The sequence below is a fragment of the Mesoplodon bidens genome, assembly GCF_964165515.1.
Source record: "Mesoplodon bidens genome assembly, chromosome: X".
NCBI lineage: Eukaryota > Metazoa > Chordata > Mammalia > Artiodactyla > Ziphiidae > Mesoplodon > Mesoplodon bidens.
The window spans coordinates 24,053,407-24,080,336 of record NC_138163.1 but is presented as its reverse complement, the minus strand read 5'-3'; the positions used below and the strand labels follow the sequence as shown (position 1 = coordinate 24,080,336).

Here is a 26,930-nt window from a genome sequence, read left to right as displayed (position 1 = left end):
TTCTCAAACAGGGTCGTGTGAGAGAATTTAAGCCTTGTAGAGAACGATTCAAGTGATTCTTTCCTCGATTTTCCTAAGGATGGTACATAGCTAGTACTATTCTAGATTCACAGGTGGTGAGTTAACTCATTCCATAGTCTGGTGGAACTGTGGTGGAGAAGGACTGTATTTAGAGTATCATACCCGGGGAATCGTTAGCTGTGTGAGTATCTTAATAGAAGTGAGCAAATGAGTTCCTGCCCAAAAGATGAAGGGAAACCAGTGATGTTGCTGGCTATGGGAGGTCACTAGCTGTAGTGCTTGGCGTTATGTTTTTCATCATCTTTCATTTGCCTCTAAAAGTACGTTAGATAGAAATAGTCTACCTTGTGTTGACTTCCGTTTGATGATTTTCTAATGTGTATATTCTATAGAAACAGCCTTTTACAAAGAGGGGGGCCCCTTTCTGAAGGACTTCTGCTTGGCAATTAACAGGTTAAGACATCTGTTCTTGAAATTTATGTTGGAAGTTGTTTTTGTTTGCTTTTTGACCTGTTAGGTTAGCAGTGACTTTTTTTTTGTTAACGTTAATGCTTTTAATCGGGTGAGGGTGGAGAAAAACTGGTTCCCTCATATATTGCTGTATGAGGTAGAGCTGTGTGTACTGATATAGTGTCATACATATCTAGTTAGAGATGAAGTCTAAGTTGCATAGTATACCTCTGAATGGATATACCATGATTACCCTTGAGACCTAAATTCATACTACTTTAAAATATGTTTTTAGGGTCATTTACATTTTATAAAATATAAGTGTGAGTAAACAAACATGGCTGACAAACTGTTTAACTTTACTGATTATCAGAGATATACATATTAAATTAGTGGCCATTTTTACCTATTCAGTTAACAAGAAAAAAAATTGTTAGTGAAAATAGTTACTGCTGGTAATGGTCTAGTACAGTCGTTCTTAACCGGGGACAGTTTTGCAGCCCCCACCCCCCCAACCAGGGGATATTTGGCCATGTCTGGGGACATTTTGGTTATCATGAATGGGAGGAGGTTGCTACTGGCATCTAGTGGGTAGAAGCCAGGGGTGCTGCTAAATATCCTTCAATACACAGGACAGCACCCACCACCCAACAACTGATTATTTGGCCCCAAATATCAATAATGCCAGGATTGAGAAACCCTGGAGTTGTAAAACTATATCACTTGTACATTGTTGTTGACATTGAAATTGGTATTACCTACTCTTTTATATTTTATCTTTTATCATTATGATAATAAAATTAATATTCAAAGTAGTTGATTTAGAAAGTAGAAAATTCCTGAAATTTCAGCTCTCAGAAATAACCACTATTAAGGTTTTCATCCAGATTGTTTCCATTAGGATATTAGCATACATATAAATATATTAACTTTTAAACAAAAAGAGGCATAGCACTATACATACTTTTCTGTAACTTGCTTTTTTCACATAGACATTGTACTGTATTAATACCTCCATTATCCCATTGTATGAATGCACTACAAATTTACCTCTCCAACCCCCTGTTGATTAATATTTGGTGTTTTCTAATATTGTACTATTGTGAATAGCACTGCAGTGAACATATTTATGTGTAAATCTGTGTGAATCCTTGAGAGTATTTCTGTAGGATATTTTTTAGAAGTAGAATTTCTAGGCCAATGGATATGATCACTAAAACATTGAGAGATGTAGTCATATTTCCCTCCTGAAATGTAATACAGATCTATTTGAAAGCCATTGTTCAACATGTAAAAGGAGCCATAAGTATAGTAATACCCTATTTCTAGGAATGTAGCACAGGAAAATCGTCCAAAATTTGTAGAAAGCACAAATAAGTTCTTTCACACTGTTATATATAGTAGCAAAAATAATAGAAGCAAAACTTTTAAATGTCCGACAGAGAGGAAATGGTTAAATAAATTATGCTATGTCCATTTGGATCATTTTTGAAGTCTTAAAAAACCACGGTTAGACTGTAATAATTCTTATGTCATTGTCAGTTGAAGAAGCAGAATTCAAAACCATATGTTCACTATGATTACAACTAAACATGAAATAGCATGCATGTAACAAAAAGAGGGGAAAGAAATACAGAAGGAAAATAATAGATCTGTCAGGGTAGTGGAATGATGGGGTGATTTTCCCCCCTAAATTGTACATTGTATTACTCTCAGGATTTTTTTAAGTATTCATAAAAATGCTACTGCCTCAAGATAAAATGTTGACTGATGTAGAAAAGATGAATTAAGATTTCAATCCAGAGGCCAACATGTGACTGGAAAAGGAAGGAAACAAACCTGTCATCTCTTCTCAGCCCACCATGCTTTTCCTGTGTTCTTATACATTTTAGTGATTAAAGAATAAAATAATGATTAGTGTGAATCTTGAATTTCCATGAACCAATCCAAGGAAAGCAGTCTCAGGAGGCATGGCATCGATATTTTGTTCTTGCCAGCATTTTGAAAACTATCGCCGGGGAGGAAGGTTATTGTAGCAATATCCTTTCTTTTCTCCAGCCAGCTGCTATATTTTCATGCTATAATGTAGTAAAATCTCATTTACAGTGGTGGAGCCCTTTATGTGTAGGTAAGATAGCATGACATTAAAGGCCATTTCCTATTCACTGAAATAATATGAAATCTACCAGTCCCAAAATGATCTGGTCACTTTGAAGATTTAAATGCAAATGTTTAAATTTTTCAATTCAGATTGAGTCTCAGAAATTTCTAGATGCCATGACCAGAAATTCATGTTAGAGTCATACTTCAATAAAGTAGGTAAAATTAGGAAATTTTAGCTTGGTCTTAGATTTTGTTTTGTTTTGTTCTGTTTTTTAGCTTAACCAGGGAGGTATGAAGAGAACTTGGTAAACATGGTATAGCAAGGCCATTTTTTAGCCTTGAACCATAAAAAACATTGCAGTAACCACAGGGAGAATTCATTATATTCTTCGGAATGTGTTTTTTCTGCTTCTTTTCTTTGACATGACTTGCATGATGTCTTTGAGTCTGGATTTATTATAAAAACACTGGCACCTCAATTAACTGAGATGAGAACTGATTTAGTAATGGTAGGCGCTCTTGCCAGAGACCCACTAGCAACAGTGATTTTCTCTGCTGTATTTACTTCCTGGGGCGACTGTTTTATAAGAAGTATTTTTAGACTAGGTTTGAACTGTGAGTTCAAGATGGAGAGTGTCCCTTCTAATTGCTTGTCTTGGCCTCTTACAGAGGACTTTCTTTCAGAAGTTTGAGGTGGAGGATCCAGCTGGGTATGCTAAAAGTACTGTCAAGTGGATTCTAATTCCTTGGCAGGCCTTTCAAGCCCTTTTATCTATAAAAGTCCATTTCAGTGAATGAATAGATAGGAGGCATTGGGCCCATTCTGGTATTCTAAAAGTTGAAAGGGTACTTTAGTCATCTTTTTTTTTTCCCCACAGGAAAAACAAAATGTGACTGGGTTGAGTATTGAATAATATCCTTTATATTCTTATGCCTCTGTTGGAAATACGGGGAATTTTTCATTAGTTTGTTCACATTAGTACATTAGGGCTTTGAGGCACTCAGTACCAGTAAGTCATAAACAGAGTCACAAAAGAATAGTACTGCACAGTATCTTGAGGCTGGAGGAAAAGGCTTGGTCCAACCTTATTTTGGCAATTCAAATCCAAAGTTTTTGGTTTTTACGCCCTCTGATTTCATCTTCAAGCTCTATACTAGGTAATCTTTTAAAATTTATTTTACTCTTTTTTTAGATAATGTTTTAAAAGTAAAAGTTGCCTCTAGAAGTAAGAACCACCTCTCTTTTGTAGCTCAATAGTAGCATACCAGCCAGCCGGAGACAACAGCCACACCTTTGATGTCACAGCCATGTTCAAGTCTATCGGGATTTTCCTTGGAATCTTCAGTGGCTCTTTCGCGATGGGTGCTGCTACTGGAGTGGTGACAGCTTTAATATCCTTTTATTCTATTTATCTTTTCTTGTTAACCTCACAGAGTCATTGAATACTGTGTTCCATGGTCTCCACTAGTTCCATAATTGACATCGTGTTATAATTATGAACCTTATAAACAAGTACTTGGTTTGAAAACATTAGGCAATTATCTTTAACAATAAATAAATAAAAGAATTTCATTGTTTTGTGTAGGACTTCATGCCCTCAAACACTCACTACAGAATTCTAATTGGACACAGTGACCCTTTGGGGGTGAACTTTTTTTTTTTAAGATCCATCCACTTTATTTATTTTTTTTATTTTTTAACATCTTTATTGGAGTATAATTGCTTTACAATGGTGTGTTAGTTTCTGCTTTATATGGGGGTGAACTTTAAGGTTGTAGACTAAATTGATATAAAGGTAGATATATTCCAAAGAGCCTCTGCTTGTTCTGTATGGCTGTTCATCCTGGCAGTCTTTTGCTCTTCGTTTAATAGGACAAATAGGAATGTATGACCTCGATGCCAGTTGAACAAAATAAGGTTCCCAGGTTAGGATATCTGGGAGTTTATCTCAGCTGTCACCGATTTTAACCTTCTGCTCTCGAGTCCTATGCACTGCCACTAATTTGCTGTTAGAAATACTGAGCAAGTCATTCTTGTATTCATTCAAAAACAAACCCTCTTTTTTTCTTACTCATTGTTGTTTTACTTTCATACGTTAAAATATAATAGAAAATGATAGTTTAATAAATGGATCTAAATTTTCTGTTATTGGATTCTTTAAGTGCAAATATCCCTAAAATTCTGGAACTTCAGTTTTCCTCTTTATATCAATGTTCCATTCTTCAAAAAAAAATCTTGATTGCCTGCTACTTGCCACATGCTATGCCCTGTGTATCAAAGATAAACAAGACAGACGTGGCCTCTGCCTTTTGGAGCTTCTTATATAGAAGTGTTGACACTTCACCTCATGGGACCTTAGTGTAGGAAGGTAGAGGGCTGGGACAGCAGGGAAGATGAGTGGGGCTTGATCTCTAAAGAGCTTCCAGCTGTAAAACTTCTAAGGTACTTTCATATAAAACAAGTACTTTTTCTGAGAATATATTCATTTTCTATACTTCAGCTTTGTGGTGGAAGAAACTTGTCTTCGGGCTTTTTACAGACGAACTGAGGCATAAAAGGACAGTAAAAAGAGTTCTGAAGAAGGACCAGGATTTCTTCCCTAGCATAAGTTCCTTGAGGAACTTAATCTTTCTGTTGTAGTACACACTTGTTGAAGTGAATGTAGACTCCAGCCTGAGATTCGCCACAGCTTGACATGGGCCCTTCCACTGGCAAGTAACATATACTTGTTAGACTAGTATGAGTGAGGGACGTGCCTCAGTTTCTTCATCATGGAATTCTCCACATCATAAGGAGGTGTTAGATGATTAAATAAACATGAAATCTCATGGAAATGACATATTTCTTAATAGATGTAAATTGCTATCATTATGGAAGCTGTCTTGCTTTGGGTCACAAATTAATAGAGTTGGCATGTTGCGTATCTGATCTGTCACTCCTGTCATTTACTGTCATATCTATTCTTTACTGTGTGGTTTCTAGCAAGGCATGTGATACCCGTAAAACAATTGGATGGACTAAGCTGTAGGACTTTCTCATGGAAGGGAAGGCTGCTGACTCCTTAGTACAATGCTTGTATTCAGAGTTTCTTTGCTTTGGTACCTCCTTATTCTGTGACTTTTGTGTTAGAGACTGGAGAACGCTTCTTTTGCTTTTATGCTTGCCTTGCTTCGACTACTATTTTTTCTAGTCACACTTCTGTATTATGAGATCTTGTTATCAACCTTGACAGTCTTACGTGACAAAGTTCACCAAATTACGAGAGTTCCAGTTGTTGGAGACAGGCCTGTTCTTCTTGATGTCCTGGAGTACCTTCCTCTTGGCTGAAGCATGGGGTTTCACAGGTAGGTTACTTTTTCCTTTTAATTGTAAACCCTTACAAGGAGGGACTTAGCCAGTGATTTTTTTTCTGGGTGTGGACCAACTCCTCTAGTGTTTGAACACACTTGTTAGGGTTGGGATTTATGCTGTCACTTTAGAATGTAAAAGAGTTTCAATGGAAGCGGTTCCTCTCAACAAAGTAAGTCACAACTGAAAATTTTAACACTAAGCATCTAATTTACTTCTATAAAATAAGAGCCTCCATATAAAAGTTGGGAACTCTCCTTTTATGTGAACTTGGAACTTGTTGTATTTATAGGTGTGGTTGCAGTGTTGTTTTGTGGCATCACACAGGCCCATTATACATACAATAATTTGTCCACGGAGTCTCAGCATATAACTAAACAGGTAAGAGAAACTTTATAGTTTGTGAATAAACTTTTCCTCCTTGCAGCAAAACAAATTTTTTCTTTACTGAAAAATAATCTTTGTTCTGTTCAAAGTGATGTCTGCTCATTTCAACCCCTCTTCTGTTGACTCCAGAGACAGATGGGATTGTCAGATTAAAGGGTGACAGCTTTTAGGGTATACATAGGTCAGCAGAATAGCCAGGGGCTCTTATTATTGTGGCTCCAGTGGTCAGTCAGTTAGCTTCCTTTCCTTGTTTCCCTTGTCTAATGGCTTTTTATCCTTCCAGTTTTATTGAGATATAATTGGCATACAGCACTGTCTAAGTTTAAGGTGTGCAGCATAATGATTTGACTTACATACATCATGAAATGATGATCACATCATCTCATATAGATACAAAATTAAAGAAACAGAAAAAAAATTTTTCTTGTGATGAGAACTCTTAGGATTTACTGTCTTAACTATTTTCATATATAACATAAAGCAGTGTTGATTCTATTTATCATGTTGTACATTACATCCCTAGGACTTATTTATCTTATAACTGAAAGCTTGTACCTTTTGACCACCTTCATCCAATTTCCCCTCTCCCCACAACTTGCCTTTGGTAACCACAAGTCTGATTTCTTTTCTATGAGTTTGTTTGTTTTGAAGTATAATTGACCCACAACACTATGTTAGTTCCTGTTATACAACATAGCAGTTTGATTTTTCTATACATTTCAAAATGATCACCATAAGTCTAATTACCATCTGTTACTGTACAAAGATATTACATAGTTATTGACTATATTCCTCACACTGTACATTTCATCCCCATGATTCATTTATTTTGTAACTTGAAATTTGTACCTCTTAATCTCCATCACCTATTTCTTTCCTTCCCCCACCCCCAACTCCTCTGGCCACCACCTGTTTGTTCTCTGTATCTGTAACTCTTTTTCTGTTTTGTTATATTTCTTCTTTTTTTGGTTTTTAGATTCCACATATAAGTGAAATCATATAGTATTTGTCTTTCTCTGACTTATTATACTTAGCATAATACCCTCTAGGTCCGTCCATGTAGTTGCAAATGGGAAGAATTCATTCCTTTTCATGGTTGAGTGATATTCCATTGGGTACACACACACACACACACACACACACACACACACACACACACACACATCTTCTTTATCCATTCATCTATTGATAGGCAGTTAGGTTGCTTCTGTATCTTGGCTATCATAAATAATGCTGCAGTGAACAGTGGGGTGCATATATTTGCTGAGCTCTTAAGTTCAAATGCATTTTACCCCCACCATGTTTACTATTTCTTTTTTTTCCGATTTTTTTTTTTTTTTTTTTTTTTTGCGGTACGCGGGCCTCTCACTGTTGTGGCCTCTCCCGTTGCGGAGCACAGGCTCCGGATGCGCAGGCTCAGCGGCCACGGCTCACGGGCCCAGCTGCTCCATGGCATGTGGGATCTTCCTGGACCGAGGCACAAACCCGTGTCCCCTGCATCGGCAGGCGGACTCTCAACCACTGCGCCACCAGGGAAGCCCCACGTTTACTATTTTTTTTTTTTTTTTTTCTTTTTGCGGTATGCGGGCCTCTCACTGTTGTGGCCTCTCCCGTTGCGGAGCACAGGCTCCGGACGCGCAGGCCCAGCGGCCATGGCTCACGGGCCCAGCCGCTCCGCGGCATATGGGATCCTCCCAGACCGGGGCACGAACCCGTATCCCCTGCATCGGCAGGCGGACTCTCAACCACTGCGCCACCAGGGAGGCCCTACTATTTTTGACATCATATTTTACATCCTTTTGTTTTATGTATCCCTTAACTACTTATTGCAGATACAGATTATTTTACTACTTTTGTCTTTTAACCTTCCTACTAGCTTTTTTTGTGAGTGTGTGGTACGCGGGCCTCTCACTGCTGTGGCCTCTCCCATTGCGGAGCACAGCCTCCAGACACACAGGCTCAGCGGCCATGGCTCACGGGCCTAGCCGCTCTGCAGCGTGTGGGATCTTCCTGGACCGGGGCATGAACCCCTGTCCCCTCCATTGGCAGGCGGACTCTCAACCACTGCGCCACCAGGGAAGCCCCCTACTAGCTTTATATATGGTTGATTTATTACCTTTATTGTATATTTGCCTTTACCAATGAGATTTCTTCTTTCGTAATTTTTGTGCTTCTAGTTGTGGCCTTTTCATCACAGTGATGTGAACAGGTGGAGGTGGGCAGGCAGCAGGGGAGGGTACAGAGCACCGGACTATAATGTGTAAGCCCCTACTCCCTCAGTGAGGGCTGAGACCCATGTAAAAAGTGAAATCACATGGCAAGGTGCTGTTGTGAGAGTCGTCATGAAGCATTCTGTGCCAGGATAAAAGGATTTGAACTGGATCTTACATCCCGTAAAGAGGGACATGTCTTGGAACTGCCATATTTTTAGGGATTGCAGGGTTACCAGTTAGGGCCCTTTCACAGCATTATGGGTGGGAAGTGATGAAAGTTAGACTAAGGCAGTGGCAGGGACAGCAAAGAACATTGCAAAAGAAAACATTGGCAGGGTTTGCAGGATGAGGATAAGAATGACTGAATATGGGGATTGAAGAAGGGAAGCTGATTGGGGAAGTGAAGGGGTAACATTTCTGGCTTTTTCTGTGGGACCAGAAAAATGCCATCTCTACATTTGCTCCCCTCTGAATCATGAGTCTTGGGGGATATACATGAACGTTCCATATTTGAAGTATCTGTTTCAATATCTTAGTAATACTCATGTTTTCAAATTATGTAACTTTATTTACTGGACTAACCTTTTAAAATTTCGTTTCAGTTGTTTGAGCTTCTCAATTTCTTGGCAGAGAATTTCATCTTCTCCTACATGGGACTGACACTGTTCACATTCCAGAATCATGTCTTTAACCCAACATTTGTAGTAGGAGCATTTGTATCCTTCATTATGTGTTCCATTTTGGAAACTTCTGTTTAAATTGAGATTTGCATGGGTTTTCTGGAGGGGTGATTGATAAGAATACAGTTAAATATATAAAATTTTCCTCTGAGTAAAGCAAATAAGGATTTCAACTTTATATATATTCTATTTCCATTTTTTGTTTATCACACAAATAATACTAACAGATTGAAATGACAGAAAAAAGTCTCCTGCCATTCTGCCAACCCCAAAAGATAAAACTGTTTGTCCTTTATTACTGAAGGGAAGAAAGAGAGATTGGATGGTGGGGAGCAGTTTGCAGTCTGTGCCACAGGGCAGTAGTTGAAAGATGATGAAAGATGGAAGGAGGCTCACCCACCCCTCCCTCCCCCCCATCTCTCTCTCTCTCTCTCTCTCTCTCTCTCTCTCTCTCTCTCTCTCTCTCATTGAGTTTTTAAAACCCAGCTGAAAAGGAGAAGCTGATTACATGAAAGACAGCAATCAATAGTGCCAGCCTCATGAGAAGGCAGGAGGAGATGGAATCCAAAGCTCGTGGGGAGGAACGGGCCTTCAGTGGGAGGGAGCACAGCTCCGCCATTGTTCCAGGAAAGGGTAGGGTATGTAGAGATGAGGGTACATTTGCAAGATGGAGTCCCTGTCTGATTACTTCTATTTTTATCTGTAAAGTAGGAGGTGAGATCATCTGCTGAAAGTGAGATAGGAGCAGGTGGCCTATCAGTTATCTATTATATAATAAATTACCCTAAAATTTAGCAGCTTAAAACAACAAACATGTATTATTTCACGTGGTTTCTGAGAGTCAGGAATCCAGGAGCAGCTTCACTGGCTGGTTCTGGCTCCAGAATCCCTCCTGAGGTTGTAGTCATGCTCTGGGCTGGGGCTTCACTCTCTCGAGACTTGACTGGGGATGGAGGAGCCACCCCAACCTCACTGACACGGCTGTTAACTGGAGGCTTCAGTTCTTCTCCGCATGGACCTCTCCACGGGGCAGCGCACAACATAACTTTCCCCAGAGGGGGTGAGCTGAGAGAGCACCAAGATGGAGGCCAAAGAGCCTTTTATGACCTAATCTTGGAGGCGATGTACCATCACCCCTTCTGCCATTTTCTATTGGTCACACAGACAAAACCTGGTACGGTGTTAGCGGAGGCTACACAAGGATGTGAATACTAGGGAACCCTCTAGGAGGCTGGTTCCCATAGGTGATAGGAGTTTTGAGGAGAAGGTTTGGAAATAGTTATTGCAAGAGTGGGAAAGTGAGTTGACCAAAGGAATGCAGTAGAATCGCTGAGCAGTGTTAGGGACCCATTTGAGTTTGAGGAATAAGTATTAACAGTAGAATCAATCTGCCCCATTGTATGACTTTGTGCAGGAGAATTTAGCTGTAAGCGTGGAGAAAATAGATAGCCGAGTCTGTCTGAGTTTGGTGTTTTGTCAAGTCGGTGCAATGAAAACAGAGGGGTAAGTGAATGCAGGGTATTGGAATGAGTTTTATTAAGATGTGGCTAAAAAAGGAAATGAAGAAAGGAGAGGACTGACTGATGGAAAAGTAGCAGGATCTTTGGACTGGAGGTCCCATTGAGGTGGAAGAATTATCCGGGATAGATGAACATGAAACACTGTGGTCGGAGAGAGGGATGTTTGAATTAGTGATTTTCAAAAGAAGTACTGTTTTAAAAAAAACACCTCAGAATGAAGATTCTGCCAAAAGATATTGGCAGAAATATTTCTTTAATTAAACCTCTAAGTAGGATCTGTGTTACAAAGTGAAGTATTACTGAAATGCCATTCTGCAGTCTTAGTCTTCTGAGAATTAACTTCAGGCAAAAAAAGATAAAGCCTTATTCATAAGAGAAGAACCTTAGCTGGAAGACTCCCATGAGATCAGTAACTTCATATCCTGCTAGTCTATGAGAAATTTTTTGAGCAGTCAAGTGGCTTGATCCACTATACTTATCCAGAAACAAGGCTAGATATTCTCTAGGTTTCTGAGTCTGTTAGGAATTGAAGTTCCTCAATACAGAATCCTACCATGGAAATTGACTCTTACCAGGAGAGAGTTGCTCTCTTGCTTGCTATGTCTGTTAGGATATAGGTTTGGTTTCATGTGGCAATGACCCAAGTTAACCAAGGTTTAAAGAGGATAGAAGTGTGTTTCTTTCTCATGGGAAAGTCTGGACTGATGTGGCAAGCTCTGCTCCACAAAGTCAGCAGGGACCCAAGCAGCCTTACGAGCATCCTTAGGGAGTTGCCCTTGTTCTTAGGGTGCCAGGTGGCTCACCCCCACCAGAATATGCACACATCACTTCCACCTAACACCCATGGGCTACACCTCTCAGCAGAGGAGGCTGGGTGTCTATATACTCAGATGAAAATTGGAGGTGACGGGGAGGAGTATCTACTACTATTGAAGGAAGAAATAATAGATATTGGGGATATAACTAGCGGTCACTGCCACATTGACCCACATGTTTTGTTGTTACTGTTTTTTCTTGTTTATTGTTTTTTTTCAGGGAATCACTACTTTTAATAACCTTTGGATTCTAAACTAGTTTTAGATTTACAGAAAAATTGTGAATACAGAGAGTTCTCATATACCCCACACCCAGTTACCCCTATTGTTCACATCTTAACATTAGCATGGCATGCTTGTCAAAATTAATAAACCAATATTGATACATTATTATTAACTGAAGTTCATACTTTATTCAGATCCCCAGAGTTTTTCTCTAATGTCCTTGTTCTCATCCAAAGTCCCATCCAGGCTGCCACATTTTGTCGAGTCATCATGCCTCTGGAGGTTCCAGTTGACTGTGACAGTTTGTCAGACATTCCTTGTTTTTGATGACCTTTGACAATTTTGAGGGGGTACCGGTCAGGTATTTTTCAGGGTGTCCCACGACTGGAATTTGCCTGATGTTTTCCCCGTGTTTAGACCGGGCTTGTGCGTTCTTTGGGAGGAAGACCACAGAAGTAAAGTGCCATTCTCATCACATCATGGCAAGGGCACATACTTAACAGCATGTTAATAATGTTGGATTTGCACGTCTTTCTTAATTCATGATATTGAGCATTTTCCATGCCCTTTATTGTTTAAAAAAAAAAAGAAAAAGAAAAAATGTGAGTAAAATATGCCTCTTGAAATTGTCTTCTTGAAAGGTTGCCTTCTTTGGAAATTTTTGGTCGATTTTCGATCCCCCAGTTTTTTTTGAGGGGAGGTGTCATTTATGGGTCTGCAATTATTGTGAATAATAAGTGACCATTAGCACTGTGTTTAAAGCTGCTGTTGCAGGAAACGGCCAAAAGGCTGCAGCGTTTCTCCATTCCCAAGTCTGGTTACTAGGACAGCAGAGCCTTCCTGGAAGTCGTGTTCCTAGGTTGTAAGTTAGCCTGGAATGTGCCAGGAAACACCCCCCCACACCTAAGTTTATGCCTCACTACTTCTTGTTCATTTTTTTTAAAATTAATTTATTTATTTATTTATTTTTGGCTGTGTTGGTCTTAATCACTTAGCCTAGATAGTGTTTGTCAGGTTGCTCCATTGTAAAGTTCCTCAATTTCCCCCCTTTCTATGATGTACTGCTTAGAAGGGAGTCACTACAGGGAGCTGCACTTAGGGACTGAGGAGTTCAGTTCCACCGCCTCAAAGGCAGAGTATCTAGAGAATTATTTGAAATTCTTTCCACGGGAGATTTTTCTATTCTCCCCCATTTATTGTTTTAAGCTATCACTTATTTATATCAGTACAGACTCATTGATGTTTATTTTATACTTCAGGTTATAATACAGTACTTCTTTTAAAATTGTGTTGCTTGACCTGTTCCAGCTTTGGCCACTATAAGGTCTTTCAGTGGGCTCCTGTGTCCCTTGTGTTTTTTTGTTTTGTTTTGTTTTTGTTTTTGTTTAAATTTTTGTGAGTGCTTCCTCACTTTCTGGAACTATAAGGTGCTTCAGGCTCATCTTATATATTTTCTGCCCCAGCCCTAGAATCAGCCATTTCTCCAAGGAGCCCTGGTTCATTTTATTGGGGAATGGTATTAGAAACCAAGATCTGGGCTCTAGGTATGCTCAGTGCTACTGGGTGTCCTGGCTTCTAAGCCCTTCCAGCTGACAGAGGAGGAATATATATGTATATATTAGCTCCTGAATATATGTGTATCTATAAATATTTACATAGGTAGCCATCTGTATTTCTATTAAGCCAGATACCAATGTCTCCAACTCTAATCCGTTACCATATGGGTCATTCTAGCTCCTCCCCTGCTGATCTGTAAATCCCCATTCCAATAGTGGGAAACCTGGCTCCAACCTTCTACCATCCATTACTTAACTGTTCCATTCCAGCATGCATAGTAATATCAGGATTGTTATCCAGTGCTCCCATGGGAAGCAACTTTATCAATGAGCATGTAATGCTTATGTGCAGTTCCTTTTGCCTTTAGTCCTACAAACTCCACCCATTTCCAAAGTTACTTAGGTCAGCACTGTTTTCCCCCACCTTCTTTTTTTTCCCCATCTTCTTTTGTTTTTAATCTTAGATTTTCCTTTATATTCCTTTCAGAAAATGAGGTGGAGACTGTATTGTAACCCCTGAAACCAAAATTGTATTTTAAAGCAAGAGTCTCTATAGAGAGCAAACTGCAGAAAAAGACACTAAAATTGGTTTCTAGTTAAAACCATTCGTAATTCCAATTAAGCCTTCCCTTTGAAGCAGGGCGAAAGTGTAAACTCAGAGGAGTACATCAAGGTTAGCAGGAATTTCAGTGGTATGAGGTGGTTGAGCTGCCCCTTTGTTCTGAGGAAGCAAGGGCAAGTTTAGCCAGTATTACTCTTCCCCCTACCAACATTGTCAGTTAAGATGAACTAGACTGTTATATTAGTAATCTTAAGGTTATGCCAAAGAAGCTCTGTTTTTAACCATGTTCCTATTCGTCTAATGAATGTCCTATATCTTAGACCTGCACTGTCCAATTTGGTAGCAATTAACCACTTGTAATTATTTAAATTTAAGTTAATTAAAGTGAAATTAAATGAAAATTTCAGTCACACTAGCCACACTTCAGGCACTCACCATGTGCAGCTATAGTACTATCATGGCAGAAAGTTCCATTGGACGGTGCTGGGTCAGAGAGTGGAATCTAAAGACTGTTACAGGGAGGGGGAAGGGTAAGCTGCGATGAAGTGAGAGAGTGGCATGGACATATAAACACTACGTAACGTCAGATACATAGCTAGTGGGAAGCAGCTGCATAGCACGGGGGGATAAAAGCTTGGTGCTTTGTGACCACCTAGAGGGGTGGGAGGGAGATGCAAGAGGGAGGGAATATGGGAACAGCTGATTCACTTTGTTATAAAGCAGAAACTAACACACCATTGTAAAGCAATTATACTCCTGTAAGGATATTAAAAAATTTTTAATTAAAAAAATAAATAAAGACTGTGTATTAGAAACTGAGCTCCCTAAGATAGTGTTTCACCATCTTGAAGGGTTAGTGTAAAGAATGTTAATAATAAAAAGAATTATCCTTAACCTATTAATAATTTTAGATTGCTATTTTCTTGGGAAGAGCTGCAAATATTTATCCCTTGTCCCTCCTACTTAATTTGGGTAGAAGAAGTAAGATTGGATCAAATTTTCAACACATGATGATGTTTGCTGGTAAGTTATAATTCCCTCTCTCGCTTACTCCAAGAAACAATTCACAGTGCGTACACCAACTTGATTTTAGACGGAAATGATATGCTGGTAATGTGAGACTCCCTTAAATATTAAAGTTGCAACCTCCAGTAGAAAATCCTTTTTAAAAGTGTGCCATTCCCTTCTATGGGGATTTTTTCATGTTCTGGTTCCAAATTCCCAGTTCGGAACTATGTCACATGTAGTGGAGGAGGTAAAGATGATGCATTTTCACACAAAAACCTGTATGTGAACGTTTATGGCAATTTGTAATTGCCAAAACCTGGAAACAGCCCAACTGTCTGTCTTCCAGTGGGTGAGGGAATAAGCAAACTGTGGTACATCCATGCCATGGAATGCTCCTCAGCACTAAAAAGAACAAACTAGTGATACACACAACAACATGCATGGACGTCAGAGGCATCATGCTGAGTGAAAGAAGCCAGGCTCAAATGGTTACATACCATATGTTCCATTTACGCGACATTCTCAAAAAGACAAAAGCCCAGTGATGCGGAGCAGATCAGTGGTTGCTAGGGTTTGGTAGGGTGACGAGAGTTTAGACTAAAATGAGGGTAGCACAAACGAATTTGGGAGAGGGGCGATGAAACCGCTCTGTGTCTCACTTGTAGTAGTGGTCACACACCTCTATACATTTGTCAAATTCATAGAACTGTGCACCCAAAAGAGTGAACTTTAGTGTAAGTAAATTTTAAAACAGATTTCAAAAAATTGTTTAACGATCAATGCCTGTATCATCTACTAATTCTTTTTGTATTTGTTTGTATATACTTTTGTATGTTAAAATATGCTACGTATTTGTTCATGCTCTTCTAAGGTCTCAGAATGTGCCCTATTTCTCTGAATTTATGAAGCTCACATAGTCCTTCTTCCATTCCCTTGTAGGCCTTCGTGGTGCAATGGCATTTGCCTTGGCCATTCGAGATACCGCCACTTACGCCCGCCAAATGATGTTCAGCACCACGCTTCTGATCGTGTTTTTTACTGTGTGGGTGTTTGGTGGTGGCACCACCGCCATGCTGTCATGCTTGCATATAAGGTAAGTAGCGAGGGGCCCTCATTTTAATATTAAAATATAATATGGGTTGTTTTAATCATGAGACAATTTTGAGCTTTGACAGGTCCCTAATATTTCATTTCTTCCTTTTAAAAAGTATATAACATGTAGTACAGACAAAAATGGAAAATATGCAAAAGAAGAATAAAAACTGTTGTTAACACTTCTGAGGGATGTCTTGCCCAGACCTCTTGCTGTGCTTTTACATATTCTTTAAACAAAAAGGGGCAACACTTCAGGTACTCTTGTAAACTGATTTTTAAATGTAATATAGCATAGACATTTATGTTAGTAAATATCACTATTTTAGTGGCTGCATATATTATAACTTATTAACCAAATCCCTACCATTGGATTTTTGTATTGTTTCTAGGATTTTGCTGTTAAGGCTAACAATTGAGGATTTTGCTCTTACTGAGTGTGAACGTTTGTAAATGCATACACCGTTGTGCACTTATCTATTTCCTTAGGATGCATTCCTAAAAAGTGGAATTGCTTGGTCAAGGGATATGCCTCTTTTTTTTTTTGCAGTACACGGGCCTCTCACTGTTGTGGCCTCTCCCATTGCGGAGCACAGGCTCCGGACGCGCAGGCTCAGCGGCCACGGCTCACGGGCCCAGCTGCTCCACGGCATGTGGGATCTTCCTGGACCGGGGCACGAACCCGTGTCCCCTGCATCGGCAGGCGGACTCTCAACCACTGCACCACCAGGGAAGCCCATATGCCTCTATTTAAGGTTTATGATCCGTATTACCAGACCAGATCAAAAATTTTCTTATATTTGCAGTATATGAGGCAGTCCGGTTTATCCCAACCCCAATCACAACTGGATATTGTCATTCTTTCTCATCTTCATGATCAGCATGGTTCCTGACCTGACAATCCAAGGCCAAGGTTGTGACGTCTTAGTCTTGAATGCACACTAGTTAATGTATTCAATTGGAAAGCTCCCTTGTATCTCAAGAGTTCTGCCTTTGTTTCCATGGGTATAGCAGTGTATGTTGCTAAAGCCTTTGTAGATTTTACTTCTGTGTTTGGCTGTAACTTCATAGACCTTAAGAGCTACTGAGCTTCCAGCATGTGTAAGGTTCATTAGAGAAAACAGTATTTCACATCTTACAGAATCTGTTCTCCATTTTTTTTCATTCTATTATGCCTTTCTCTTAACACTCTAAATTGCAACCGGTGCTCAATCAGACTTTGAATGTTGTTACTGCCTTTCTCTCCCTTTACTGTTCAAATCCCTTTCTTACAATGCCTGTGCTATTATTGTAGATAATTGAAAATACACCAAAATAATGTTCTTGTAACCCTGATTATTACTTCAGGGAGGACCTGGCATTTGTTGAGCACCTACTATGTGCTAGGCATTGTGCTAGGTACATTTTACGTATTTGTCTAATGACAATCGCTCCATTTACAAGTGAGGAAATAGAGGCTTAGAAAGTTTCTAAGTTATTCAAGGTCATACATATCATTAAATGGTGGACAGAGGAGCCTCCAGTCTCACTTAATTTCTCTTAGAATGCTGCATCAAGAAATGAGGGTGGTCCATTTTCGAAGGATTAAACTCCTTTTTTTCCTCAAGAGCTTGTAAATGAAGGCTCTTCCTTATTCTACTAAGAACAACAAAATTAAATGTAAGACAATTTAGGAAAAATAACAGTCTTAAGTGGAGTCTCAGTGTTTAAGTAGAATCAGTTCTCTTCCCTAACTGCCTTCCACATAAACCAAACCAAATACCCACGCTTACCACCCCCCAAAAAACCCCCACAAAAACCTACCTATTCACATAAAGTCGAATCTACCTCACCAGCTTTGCAAGCTTTTTGGCTCCATCTTGCCTGTCCTGTAGCATAGTTTGGCATTCAGTTGTATCCATTACCTTACAGTCTTAGGTTAACTCTTGTTACCGTTGTTGTTGTTTGGGGGGATTTTTTTGGGCCTCTTTTCAAACAGAGACCGGAATTTAAGTTTTTCTTACCTCCCCCCAAATTTGTCTAGTACAACTGTGAGGATACTAAAAAGTCCTCCAGATTTAAGATTCACGCAGCATCAGACTTGACTTTGAGTTCTTGCCCCTTCGTTTAGTAATTCTGTGATCTTGAGCAAGTTCTTTAACCTTTCTCAGCCTCAGGTTCCCCATTTGTGATGTGTGTAACAGTACCTCCCTCCCAGGGTTGTTGTAAGGATTCAGTGAGCTAATGTCTGTAAAGCCTTTTATTCATTCATTCGATAAATACTGATTGAGAACCAACTATGTGCCATGGTTCTCTAATTTAGTGGTTCTCAACTGGGGGTGATCCCCCCTGCCAGGGACATTTGGCAGTGCCTGGAGACATTTTTGATTGTCACAATCTAAGAGGGGAGGCCAAGGATGCTGCTGAACGTCCTCCAGTGCACAGAGCAGCCCTCACAACAAAGAATGATCTGGACCAAGATGTTGGTGATATGAAGGTTAAGAGACCCTGGTCTGGAGAGGTGCAGTGATAGTAATAAGATAGAAAAGGTCCCTGGTCTCATAAAGTCTATACTGTGGTGGAAGAAGACAGATAGTAAGCTAGCAAGTAAATAAATGAAGATGACAATTTTAGACGATGTTAAATGCTATGATGGCAAACAAGGTACTATGATAGTAGATGGGGATAGATGTATTTTATAGGTGGAGGTCAAGAAAGGTCTCTCTGAGGTTAGATTTGAGCTCAGTCTACCTGAATGACAAGTTGATGCCAGTTAAATGGTGAGCAGGAGGAAGAGCAGTCCAGGCAGAGGGGAGAGCATGTGCAAAGGCCCTGAGGTAGGCACAAATGTAGCCTATTGAATGAAAAGAAACAAAGCCCACCTAGCTGGACTACAGTGACTGAAAGGTAGGTAGGAAACGAGGTGGGCAAGATCCTTTAGGGGCAGGGGTTGGCAAACGTGTCCTGTAAAGGGCCAGAGAGTAATATTTTAGGCTTTGAAGGCTGTATGGTCTCTGTCTCAGCTACTCAACTCCAGCGTGAAAGTCCCATAGACAATATGTGAATCTGTTGCCGTGGCTGTGTTCCCACAAGACTTTATTCACAAAAGCGGGAGGTGCACCGAATTGGCCTGTGGGCTATAGTTTGTGGACCCCTGCTATTGGGTCTTGTAGGACACGGTAAGGAGTTTGGATTTTAAAATCCAAATTGGCAATCTTGTAGGATTTGAAAGCAAGAAAGTGACATGATCTGTCCTGTTGCGTGGACAACGGCTCCTCAGTGAGTGAGAGCCAGCCAGCTCTTCATAGGTCCTTTCGCATAGTCTGTGACAGTCACCTTTGACTCCTTGTCATTTACCACACATACTTTGCATTTCTCCATCTCTGAACCTTTGCTCACTATTGCCTCTGCCTGGAATTCTCTTTCACTCCCAGGAGATGGCACAGCTCAAATGCCTCCTCCTTTTGCCCTCTGCTTTTCTCTCGGCACCACTCTTCCGTCTGCTTAACATGGAGTACCTCTGTTACAGCACGTGTTTCAGTCAGCCTTGTAATAATGATATTGTTATAAGAGCTACCATTTAGAGATGTTAGTGTTGTATGGGATACTGTTTTAAAATCTTTAGACACATTTTCTTGTTTAATCCTTGCAGCGACTCTGTATGGGGTCTGTCATCCCCATTTTCCAGGTGATCGAACTGCGGTTCATAGGGCCGCATAACTTGACTGAGTTCAAACAGCTAGAAAGGAGATGAGGTCAGATTGGAACCCAGCTCTCTTGGATTGCAAAGCCCTTAGAGATTACGCTCTAGTTGTGTCTGTCTCCCCCACTAGTCTGTGAGCTCCTTGAGGGCAGGGCCGTGTCTAACTCATGTCTATGCCCTGTGCTTAGCACAGTGCCTGGCAGATAATAACTGCTCTGAGAAATTTTATTACCTTGACTTGGCCTCCAGTACTGTTCCATCTGAGAATTACAAATATGCTGTCTTCAGGGGGCTTTCCTGGTGGCGCAGTGGTTAAGAATCTGACTGCCAGGCTTCCCTGGTGGCACAGTGGTTGAGAGTCCACCTGCCGATGCAGGGGACACGGGTTCGTGCCCCGGTCCGGGAAGATCCCACATGCCACGGAGTGGCTGGGCCCGTGAGCCATGGCCGCTGAGCCTGCGCGTCCGGAGCCTGTGCTCCGCAACGGGAGAGGCAACAGGAGAGGCCACACAGTGAGAGGCCCGCGTACCGGAAAAAGAAAAAAAAAAAAAAGAATCTGTCTAACAATGCAAGGGACACAGGTTGGAGCCCTGGCCCGGGAAGATCCCACATGCCGTGGAGCAACTAAGCCTGTGCGCCACAACTACTGAGCCTGAGCTCTAGAGCCTGCAAACCACAACTACTGAGCACACATACGACAACTACTGAAGCCTACACACCTAGAGCCCGTGCTCCACAGCAAGAGAAGCCATGACAATGAGAAGCCCGTGCACCGCAACAAAGAGTAACCCCCGCTCACCCCAGCTAGAGAAAGCCCGCACACAGCAACGAAGACCCAATGCAGCCAATAAATAAATAAATAAATAAAATTTATTTTAAAAAAACAAAAAAAACACAAATGTGCTGTCTTCAAGACCACTAGATGTCACTTGAGATACACAAATGTGATTAGAGTTTAATCTGGCTAAGAAGATATTAAACAGCTTCTGGCCATCTCAACAAGGAAGAAATGAGCGTTTCTTTCAATTCTGAATCTGGTCGTGGCCATCTGTTTTCAAGTCTTTGGCCCTGATTCACTTGCCTTCCAGATAAGGTCGTGCATCATTTTCCTCCCTTCGGTGTTACTGGGCTGCTCCTGCTACAGCTTCTCACACTGCTATTTTTTCTGTATTGTCTGTAGTAGTGACCTTAATCGATAAACATTTGAGCACCTATTGTGTGTCAGGTACTGTGCTAGACTCTGGGGATACGGAGATGAATTGAGACATGGCCTTTACCCTCAAGGAGCTCACAGTCTTTTGGGGGAGACTGACAGCTAAATAACTGTACTGTGCTAAGTATTATAATAAAGGAATCTAGAAAGTGCTGTAAAAGCACAGAGGAAAAATCCTGCCTGAAGGAACCATAGAATGGTTCCTTTGGAAATTGAAAAAGGAGGACAAAAAGAAAAATAAGGGGCAGGACATTTCCGATAGAGGGAACACCATGAGCAGAGGCATGGAGGCTCGGGAGAGGACAGGATTTGGGGAGAGGAGCAGTCGGGTCTGGCTAACAGTGGGTATGTGGGCGAGGATGAGGGGAAAGCTAGGCTGGAGTTGGGGGGGAGGCTAGTTTGTAGAGTCTTGCATGCCACACAAAGGACTTTCAACTTGACCCTCTGGGTTGCAAGCTGCTCTCAGAGTCTTTTGTCCAGGGAACAAGCCAGTGAGTTAGTTGTCTGCTTTAGACGGCTAACTCTAGGGGAGAGCCTGGCAGCTGGGCAACCTTACAGCCAGTTGCTCCAGACCCCATGAGTCGGAATGAGGCCCGAGCTTGAGCAGTTGGAAAGGAGAGAAGACCTGAGAAGCAGTTTAGAGGAAGAATGAGCGGGGTTGGTGAGTGCTTGTGCTGATGGGGTAGAGGAGTCAAAGAGAGCTTCTTCATAATGAAGCTGTTCCCTGGGATACGGAAAGCAGATAAGAAAGAATTCTGAAGAACCAAGGCTAATGTCTATCCATTAGCCTATGGGAAAACCCCTGTAATTGGACCCTCTCTGCAGTCATCATAAGAGGATGTTGCCATGAGAGCCGAGAGGTCCGAAAACATGCAGCTCCCTCCTGGAACTGCAATGGGCCAGCCTTGTTTCTGGAACTACATTGTAGTTCTTATTCAACCACTGGGGCAATGCTGCTTTCCCTGACTCCTGCTTATAGTAGACTTAGAGAAGAAAAAGTTCCTTTTCTGAAACTGGTAAGTGGGATTGGGTTGCAGGAAGAGAATATTAGTAGACCCTGCTTGCCTTAGGGTCCAAGCTGCTGCTAAGGAGAGTGGCGGGAGCCAAAAGTCTACGTCACCAGCCATCGAGAAACACGAAAATATTAAGCATTCCATAGCTTCTGCGTTGAGAAAAGTAGTTGCCTGACAGTGCCCATATGTGAATAGACAATTTTTCTTTTGACTTCAAGATCTCATTTTCCTTTTGTGTTTCTCCTTTAGGGTTGGTGTTGATTCAGACCAAGAACATTTGGTAAATATGCATTTGTGTTGTCTCTGGCATTTCTGTCAAATGTGTAGTCGCTTGGAAAGAAAACAAATCTACTGTAGACTTCATGTCACTATTATTTAGATCCTGTCCTATTTGCATCAGCTTTTAACTGACATCATTCCTGGCTTTTCTCACTGCTCGATAGAGACAAAACTGAATTTTAGGCAGCGTGTGGTTATCAAGGGTGACAGCTCTCCTATCTTTGGGCCAACCTGGGCTTTGGCCACAGACGAGAGCAGTCCCTTAAGTGCTCCTGGGTTTTCAAGTGACTGCTCTGGCACAGGGAGGCTTTTTCCACTTTGGTTTGCGCATGAAGGCTTGTCTCTGATGTAAGCCCCACTCCAGCTGCTCTTCCTGTGTAACTTTCAAATTGGATGACCAGCAGCTGCCCTTGAGAACTGCCCAGAAGTGTTTGACTCTTCAGCCAGTCTTCCCTGCCTGTTCAGGAGAATGTGCTTTCTTACCCCGTGCCTCAGCCTTGCCCATGTTTCCTTGCTTACTTCCATGTGTCACTTTCTCAGTTGTTCCTCTGAACCTGAACCTGGTAGACTGAGTGCAGTGTGACGCAGTGCCTTCCCTAGACTGACCACCCTTTTCTGGTATTTTCCCGCCACTTGTTTGCTTTCTGAGCACCACTGACTATGTGCCTCTGCCCTAGACATGAGATGGGGAATCACAGAAATGAGGTTTTTGAAGATGGAAAGCATCTCTTTAAAAACACAGTTCTTTTTCTTGTCTGAAACAAGCCCTGGTTTATTTGTCTTCAGAGTGTAGTTTAAAAAATTTTTTTATCAGATTCATTTCCTGAATGCTAATTTTGCTAGCTATTGAGTGCTGAGTGTGTACGTGACATAGTAAGTACTTGCCCCTTTTGTGGTCAGAACCTTAAAGTATAATTTCATGGGCTTGAACTATTTGTACAAGACTGGATAAATTCCCATGATGGCGAGCTGCTGGGGTGCTTTCCAAGGGGCAATAGCTCCTCAGTGCCTCCACCCCCACGGCCAAACAAGAAGAGTTACCAAACAGGTCCCTGGACAAATGCTTGATCACCATCTGCATAAGTCTCCACCTGCTATGTCCCCTCTGTCGCCACAGAGGACAAATGGAAATGGACTGGCAGGGAGAGAGCCAGGTAGGTGAGTAGCAGCTGTGACATCCAGGAAAAAAATATCATTTTTACCTTGCCCTCAAAACCGTATGGATGCCTTGGCTCAGTATATTGTTTGCTCAGTATTTTGAGTGTCTGCTGGGAAGCCCAGAGAAAGATTTTAGTAACTACGGAGCGTGTGGGAGTTGGGTGTACAGGTGCTCATGTGGTGAGAGGATCGTGTGAGATTTACAGATTCGTCGCTCTTCAAAAAGCGGAGACATGCAAACCAATGCCTTCTGATGTGAAAGGAAATATGGGTGATTCTCCGCTCTTGTAAACCCATACAGTGTTCTCAAACATTTTTATATTGTCTATGTTTTGATACATGTTGAGAGGAAGATTCATTTATTTCGAAAATCAGGAAGAACAGGAACCAAAACCCAGAATCTAAACTCCATACTCTTCGAAAATCCCGGAAACATAGAACATTCATGCTGGAAAGAGCCTTCGAGTAACATTGTATACATGAAAAAACTCCCCTGGAGAGAGGGAAAGGGAGTTGCCCAACTAGTTCATGTCAGAGCCGAGACGAACCAGGTGGCCTAACAGCGCCACTGCTGACTGACCACATCATATCACACATAAGGACCCAGTTTATGTTTTGGGGGAGCTGTTTTTGAAGAGGCCTGCTTGCTGTGTTACTTTTCCCTCCTACCCAGTCAGGCTTAACATGGAATTTCCCTACTTACTTACATTTTGCTAGTGTTCTAAGAACATAATAACAACTTTGAAAATGCCAGTTAACTTTGGGACCCATGACAACTCCCAAAGATCGGGATGTTGATGGGATGTTTTCTACTTAAGGTGCAGTTCACGTGGGTGTAAGCCTTTCAGATTTAGGGGGTGGATTATCCCACACTGATTTTTTTAAATGCCAGTAGACTCATAAATCAGTAAGCAGCCTGAGTAATAGAAGTGTTCAGAAAAACACTTCAATTTTTTATTCCCAAGCCTCAGTGTACAAGCTATTAAATTTCTCATGTTACCCATGTTGGAGAATATCTCGTATGTGGTAGACTATGTTCCTGATTCTACAAAGAAATGACTCTTAAATAAATGTGTTTTTATCTTTGTGTATGTATTGATTTATTATCTGTTTGCAGGGTATTCCTGAAAGTGAAAGAAGAACTACCAAAGCAGAGAGTGCCTGGCTTTTCCGGATATGGTATAACTTTGATCATAAGTATCCTTAACTGAGAAAAAAAATGGTAGTATGGACATGGACAACTAGAGTTTAATGGAACAACGGTTTTGACCACTCTCTTCCTGAACTGGAATATAAAACCTGCCTTTGGTCTTCCCTTTCCTCTTCAGTGTAGTAGAGAAGGTTACCAGAGGAAACCCACACAGATGAATCCTCTGAAAACCCATGGAACCAGTAAGGACTGGTTACTGCAGAAGCCTGCTGTGTGCAGGGACTCAGGAGCCCTTATGATAGACTTGTTTTGATATATAGGTTTATTTATTGAGAAAACTTTAATATTTATTGTCCTTTAGCTAACCGAGTGAATGCCGCAAAAGGGATTTGTTGGTGCTTGTCAGTGTGCTTGTTACAGTAAAAGAGGAAAGACTGCCTTAGGAAAAAACATGAGAATGAGAAATTCAGTGATGCTAGGTACCGCCGTAGTCAGCGATGTCTTTTTTTCTCTGACCTTTCCACAGACTGGGAGATTCTCCTCTCCATTCAGAATGCCAGTGCTTCATTGTTTACCAGATTTCTTTCTTGTCCTATCGTAACAGTCTTCTTCATAGCTATACTTTGGGTCGGGTTATATATAATAACCTGTTTAAATCATGCCTTTTAAAAAACATTTTATCACTCACTATTTATTAAAATTAATTTCTTATTTGAAAGTTGAACTAGAAAAGGGGACCATGGAGTTCTTTCTGGCTGAGACTTATCAGTAAGGGATTCAAAACCTGGTTTATGTTCCATTGAAGCAAATTTGGGACAACCATGTAAAATGTTTTCCCCTTGCTTTTGACTTTCTGATCAAAACCTTCTGTGTTTAAGAAAAATGCGCTTGACAATTATCATTAGAAGCTACTATTTACTATATTCTGTTTGCTAGGTTTTTACATTCACTTTTTGCGAGTACTCAAAATTAATGTATGGAAACATGAATGCTCGCTTATCTATGGTATTAAGACTCCTATTAGAGGGAGAGAGATCCTGGCTCCTTAAAATTGTTTAATGAGGGCTTCCCTGGTGGCGCAGTGGTTGAGAGTCCGCCTGCTGATGCAGGGGACACGGGTTCATGCCCCGGTCCGGGAAGATCCCACATGCCGCAGAGCGGCTGGGCCCGTGAGCCATGGCCACTGAGCCTGAGCATCCGGAGCCTGTGCTCCGCAACAGGAGAGGCCACAACAGTGAGAGGCCTGCGTACCGCAAAAAAAAAAAAAAAAAAAAAATTGTTTAATGATTATGTCATTACTTTTGGCTCCATTATCAGCATTTTGGGTATAAGCCACTCCCATATCTCTTGGGATTTTTTTCATCCCTCTGATTTAACAAAAATTGTTTAGTTTTTCCTTCATAAATGTTTTGTATATTTTCTGCATAATATACAAAATAATTAAATGATCCTAATGTAGAGAAAGAGTAGAATAATATTTTTTTATATTATAGAAGTGACCACCAAGAATTGTTTGACTCAGTACTACTAGACTAAGACTTGGTAATTTTAATACCTAGTGCCCTAGTAGAATTAATCATTCATCATTCTAGATTTCAGTTCCTTTGTGCAGTCAGTTTGTTCATTTGTTATAATTGAGATATAACTTAAATATATCTTAATATATAACTTAAATATATATTTGTAATATATACAAATCTTAAGGGTACAGCTTAATGAATTTTGACTTATGTATACACCTGTGTGCCTGCCACCCATATAAAGATATGAAGAACATTTCAAGCACCCCAGAAGGCTCCCTGTGTTCCTGCAGTCAGTAATGCCTTCCCTGAAGGGCTACCCTATCCCAGCCAAAAGGGCGGCCACTGTTCTGATTTCTTGCAACATGGATTAGTTTTACCTATTTTTGATCTTCATATAAATGGAATTATATACTATGTATTACTTTATGTTTTGCTTCTTTCAGTCAACATTGTGTAACTTATCTATATTGTTGCCTGTACCAGTAATTCATTCTTTATCATTGCTGTGTAGTGTTCCATAAATAGTATGAATATACTACAGGGTTTTGGTTTTTAGGGGTTTTCTTTTTCTTTTTTTTTTTTTTTTTTTTGGTCAAGGATATCTCAGAAACTATTGTTGATAAACATTTAGGTTGTTTCCTGCTTTTGATGATTATAAATAAAGCTAAACATTTGTTTGTACATCTTTTTTAAAAAATAATCTTTTAATTAATTTATTTATTTATGGCTGTGTTGGGTCTTTGTTGCTGCGGGTGGGCTTTCTCTAGTTGCGGTGAGCGGGGGCTGCTCTTCGTTGTGGTGCGCGGACTTCTCACTGCGGTGGCTTCTCTTGTTGCAGAACATGGGCTCTAGGCACACCGGCTCAGTAGTTGCAGCATGTGGGCTCAGTAGTTGTGGCTTGCAGGCTCTAGAGCATAGACTTAGTAGTTGT

The 26,930-nt window shown here is 40.8% G+C and overlaps 1 protein-coding gene across 2 annotated transcripts in view; it reads left to right on the top strand.

Moving 5' to 3' along the window:
* The window catches only part of SLC9A6 (solute carrier family 9 member A6), a 53,436-nt gene that overhangs the window by 16,670 nt on the left and 9,836 nt on the right, over positions 1-26,930 (top strand). The window contains exons 7-15 of one of the 2 annotated variants that reach the window (XM_081222578.1): positions 3,825-3,966; positions 5,814-5,919; positions 6,216-6,304; positions 9,126-9,239; positions 14,793-14,904; positions 15,829-15,982; positions 20,889-20,978; positions 22,139-22,169; positions 24,444-24,523. In XM_081222578.1, coding sequence (XP_081078704.1) covers positions 3,825-3,966; positions 5,814-5,919; positions 6,216-6,304; positions 9,126-9,239; positions 14,793-14,904; positions 15,829-15,982; positions 20,889-20,978; positions 22,139-22,169; positions 24,444-24,523 — 918 coding nt within the window. The remainder of the gene's footprint in view (positions 1-3,824; positions 3,967-5,813; positions 5,920-6,215; positions 6,305-9,125; positions 9,240-14,792; positions 14,905-15,828; positions 15,983-20,888; positions 20,979-22,138; positions 22,170-24,443; positions 24,524-26,930) is intronic. The other variant, XM_081222579.1, reaches the window with a different exon arrangement.